Source organism: Vombatus ursinus, unplaced genomic scaffold (genome assembly GCF_900497805.2).
Source record: "Vombatus ursinus unplaced genomic scaffold, bare-nosed wombat genome assembly UNPS02014884.1, whole genome shotgun sequence".
NCBI lineage: Eukaryota > Metazoa > Chordata > Mammalia > Diprotodontia > Vombatidae > Vombatus > Vombatus ursinus.
In genome coordinates this window covers 2,573,633-2,578,132 of record NW_020954662.1, presented here as the reverse complement: position 1 = coordinate 2,578,132, position 4,500 = coordinate 2,573,633, and the positions used below count along the sequence as shown (strand labels likewise).

General features: G+C 49.9%; 1 protein-coding gene across 1 annotated transcript in view; it reads left to right on the top strand.

Annotated features, from left to right (window-relative positions):
• The window catches only part of LOC114028523 (rho guanine nucleotide exchange factor 10-like protein), a 101,278-nt gene that overhangs the window by 83,586 nt on the left and 13,192 nt on the right, over positions 1-4,500 (top strand). Inside the window, exon 17 of the mRNA XM_027842792.1 lies at positions 4,091-4,265. Coding sequence (XP_027698593.1) covers positions 4,091-4,265 — 175 coding nt within the window. The remainder of the gene's footprint in view (positions 1-4,090; positions 4,266-4,500) is intronic.

The following is a 4,500-nucleotide window of genomic DNA, read 5'->3' as shown; positions in this document are numbered from 1 at the left end:
CCCCCCAGCTCTGACATTCTCTGTTCTAAGGGTCCTCCCAGCTCTGACAGTCTGTGTTCTGAGGGCCCTCCCAGCTCTGACATTCTGTGTTCTAAGGGCCCTCCCAGCTCTGACATTCTGTGTCCTAAGGCTTTTCCCAGCTCTGAAATTCTGGGTTCTAAGGGTCCTCCCAGCTCTTACATTCTCTGTTCTAAGGGTCCTCCCAGCTCTGACATTCTGTGTTCTAATGGTCCTCCCAGCTCTGACATTCTGTGTTCTAAGGCCCCTCCCAGCTCTGACATCCTGTGTTCTAGGGTCCCTCCGAGCTCTGACATTTGGGGTTCAAAGGGTCTTCTTAGCCCTGGCAGTCTCTGTTTTAAACTCCCCCTTGCCTCTGACATTCTGTGATTTCCTCTGGTCCATTGGCCTCAGCAGGGATACTTATGCCCTCTGTCAGAGAACTGTGCGCTAGCAGGGGCTGTTGCCCAGGCATCCTATGGACTGAATCCCCATCTTGTCTCCTTGTCCATCTTGCTGTGACATCTTCAAGAAAAGTACCATTCTGTACCTCTGAGTTTGGGGATAAGGGTAAAGGGTGTCAGGGGTCTTATGGAAACATAAGAGTAAGCAGTCATGTCATTGGAGGGCTAAGAAATTGAAGATTTCCTTGAATTAGGATCTATTATGGACACAATACTTGCAATGTTCTACCCTCGGAAGGCAAAGATGGGAAATGACATAGGCCCTGAGCTTATGGTCTAATAGGAGGAATCATTGCCTCTAAGACTGAAACTCTGAGGCCATGGGGACTAATTGGTACCCGAACAATAATCCAGCCCTTTGCTGGAAGCCCTCAACTGAGGGCCAGGCAATGCATAGCGAGGGGAGGCAGCAAGCATTTATTAAGTGCTGACTGTATGCCAGGCACTGTGCTAAGTGCTTGGGCTGCAAATACAAGAAAAAACAAAGACCTCAAGGGGCTTACACTCTAATGAGGGAATGCAAGACACAAAGAGGGAATTGAAAAGTGGGGGGAAGGGTGGAGAAAGGAGGAAAGTATCCACTGTAGGGGCAGAAGCAAAGCCAGGAAGGTAATAAGGATTGGCCTGGGCATCTCTTCAAAATGGAGGCTGGAGAGAAGAGGGGGCCAACAAGGCAAAGGGATGTCCTAAGGTGAGAAGGTTGAAAAGCACCCATGAGTGTTCTGAGTGAGGAGGCCCCAGATGTCGAAGCATCATTGGCAAAGTCTAAAAAGCCAGAAGCCAAGTGAGGAGGGGGAAAAAGAAGGGCAGAAAGAGAAGGGAGGGCACCCATGACCTCCCAAGGCTGTGCATTCCTCTTTGGAACAGCTCAGTTTTGTTCCCTTATGTCAAACCTGAGTCATCTTCTCTAGAATTTCTACTCATTGTGCCTAGCTCTTCCCTCTGGAGCTATTCTGCTGGTCTCTGTATCCCCAGCACTTAGTGTGGTCTCTGGCACCTAGAAAACTTGTTGACTTAAACAGGATAAACCTAACCCCACTTCAATGCCATTGTTGGATGTTTACTGGAAAGCAGTCACCCCCCCCCAAAAAAAAACCAAAAACGTCCTGGCACCATTGACTCCTAGTGAGGTCATAGCTCTTCACTACCCCCTATCTCTTTTCAGATAAACTTCTATTAATGTTTTACTTGGGAAGATGATTTTTGGAACCCAAATGCAGCATTTTACATTTATTCCTCCTGCCTTTTGTCATAGGGCATTTGGGCTAATATTCAGTACTGCCTGGATCCTTTTGGAACCCCCATTCTGTTATCTAGTTTATTAGTTTGTGGAGTTTGGGTCTTTGATAAGCAAGCCATCTATGCATGGTTCCTGGTACATAATAGGCACTTAGTAAATGTTCATTGATTAATAGATTGATTGATTGGAGTCACTGACCTGTGATCAGGACAGAGGAGAGCTCTGTATAAAAGTGCTATAGGAAAATCTGATGAGCAAGAGGTCTCCAGGAAGGCTTTATAGAGGAGGTGGTACCTGAGCTGGGTTCTCATGAGGCTGGTGCTTGTTAAGGTTTTGTTAGATCCCCTTCCCCAGCTGAGGTGTCTCCCATATGGCAGATTTTGATGAAAAGAGGGCAGCTTGATGGTGGTAATGGAGAGAGGAGGAATTCCGCCTGTGGTTCTTACAACTCAGCATCATAATTGATATGCCTGACATATGAGAATTTAGATTAGACCTTGCATGGCAGCATTTAATTTGATTAATGATTTATCACTTTAATTGAGAGTTTTACTGAGAGATTATTCACTACGGGTAAGACGAAGGTTCCCAGACATTCTGAGGCCCAGAATTGCTTTGGGGGAGGAAGGGTGGTAGAGGGGGAGGAAAAACCTGGGTCTGAGTTTCATCTCAAGCTCAGTCTGTGTAACCATCTGGCAGCCACCTCCCCTCAATAAGCCTTAGCCCATTTTCCTGTAAAAGAGGAAAGGGGACTTGCGAAGGAGATATCTACTCCGCCTTCATTATTTTACAGTTGGGGTAACAGGGACCCACAGAAGTGAAGTGACTTGTCCAAAGACACAGAGGTAGTTAAGAGTACTGGGATTTGAACTCAGGGCTTTGGCTCCGGAGCCATGGTACAATTTTGCTACTTCGCTGGAAGTAGCTGGAAGTGTTGTTCTAAGGATCAAGTGACAGAAGGCATGAAAAACATTTGGAAAACTCTAAACTTCAGTCCTTGTTGGGATTATTGTCTCCTGGCCCTGGGTGTGGGCTGTTTCCTTTTCTGCCCATTGTGACCCCTGAGGAGGGCAAATCAAATGGGTCTCCCCAAGTCCCAGCCCAGGCGGTCTGCTATAAGAGTTTGGCACTAGAAGCCTTGGCTTCAAATCCTGACTCTGTTCCTTGCCAGCTGTGTGATGATTTACAAATTGCTTCCCTTCTCTGGATCTCAAAGGCTAATGTATAAAGTGAGGGTTGATCTCCAGGCAGAGAACAAGTGTAGATCTCCTTGTAGGAACGTGCCAGACACCTGTCTAGAAGGAAAAGTAGAGGCTGAGGGTTGGCCAGGGCCGTGGGCAGCTGGTAGGGGTGCAAGGCAAAACATGAGGTGCCTTCGTTGGCTCTGGGGGAGCTGAGTGACGTTTACGTTTTCTTCCTCCTCCTTCCTGGGTTCTATGGGAGAAGCTTCGAACCCCCCCTCCCCACAGAGGCCCACAACAGCCCATCCTGTACCATAATCAGTGCCCAGGTGCCATGGGGCAGACAGGTAGAGGAGACAATTCCTACTCTCTGTGAGCTGCCAGTGGGGGAGGGGAGGAGGAGATAAAGCCCATGCCCTCAAGACGTTCCCAGTCTGGGGGGAGGAAGGTACATTCCCTGCCCTTTGAAAGCTTCCAATCTGAGGGAGGAGGCATACTCCCAGCCGTCCCAGAGCCTCTGGTCCGATGGGCAGGAACCATCCCCACCCTGGGGTTACTTCTCACCACCACAGTGGAGCATAAGGCCCCCAGAGCATTTGGCCTCTGTGGGTGGGCCTGCCCTGGAGCAGACAACAGCCTCTTCTTGGCTAGCTGCTCACCTGCTTCCCTTCTTCCAGGGAACCAAATATTGCTCCCATTCCCCACGGTCCTCTCCCCTCCTTTCCTAGTGTTCCCCCCTCCCTGCCACCCATATGTCTCCCTAGTGCACCATCAGTGCTGTCTCAGCAAAGCAATTTTGTTGGACATCTTGAGATCTTGTCCTCTGGGGCTCTGCATCCTGATGGGGTGTGAGTGCTGAGTTCGTTCGTTTCCCTCCGCCTGAGGCTGCTGGGGGTGGGGAGGGAGGATGGCAGACTGCCGGCTTCTTCTCTTCTTGGATTGCCCCCTATCTTCCAGACCTTCATCTGAGCAGGGAATGCAGGGATGGTTTAGTCAGAGAGTGGGGGTGTCAGAGTGGTGGGAGGAAGAGGAAGGGGGTGGTAGTGTTGGTCATCTCCTTTTCCTAGGAGCCATTGTCCTGGCCACAGGTGTGTTCCCCTGGGCCAGGTCTGTCAGTCCTGGTCCTGAGGGGGGAGCACAGGCTGTCTCCGGCTGCTTGGGTCTGGTCACCCTCTCCTGACGTTTGACACCTTCCCTGTGTGTTACAGCAAAGCTTTGAGGCGCACCAGGATGAGGCAGCCAGCGTGACGCATATGGTGAAGGCGGGCAGTGGGGTTTGGATGGCCTTTTCCTTGGGAGCTTCCATTCGCCTCTTCCACACGGAGACTCTTGAGCACCTCCAGGAAATCAACATTGCCACACGGACCACCTTCCTCATGCCAGGTAAGCTAAGGCTTAGAGCCCTACAGGTATAGTGTGTCTGTGGAGACATGTCTCGGCTGCTAAGATCTTGTCTCTCCAGCTTCCTCATTTGTCTGATAAGAAGGTTAGATAAGGTATATAAGATCCTTCTAACCTCTGACATTCTGGGTTCTAAGGATCCTTCCAGCTCTGTCATTCTGTGTTCTAAGGTTCCTCCCAGCTCTGACATTCTATATTCTAAGGACCTTCCCAGCTC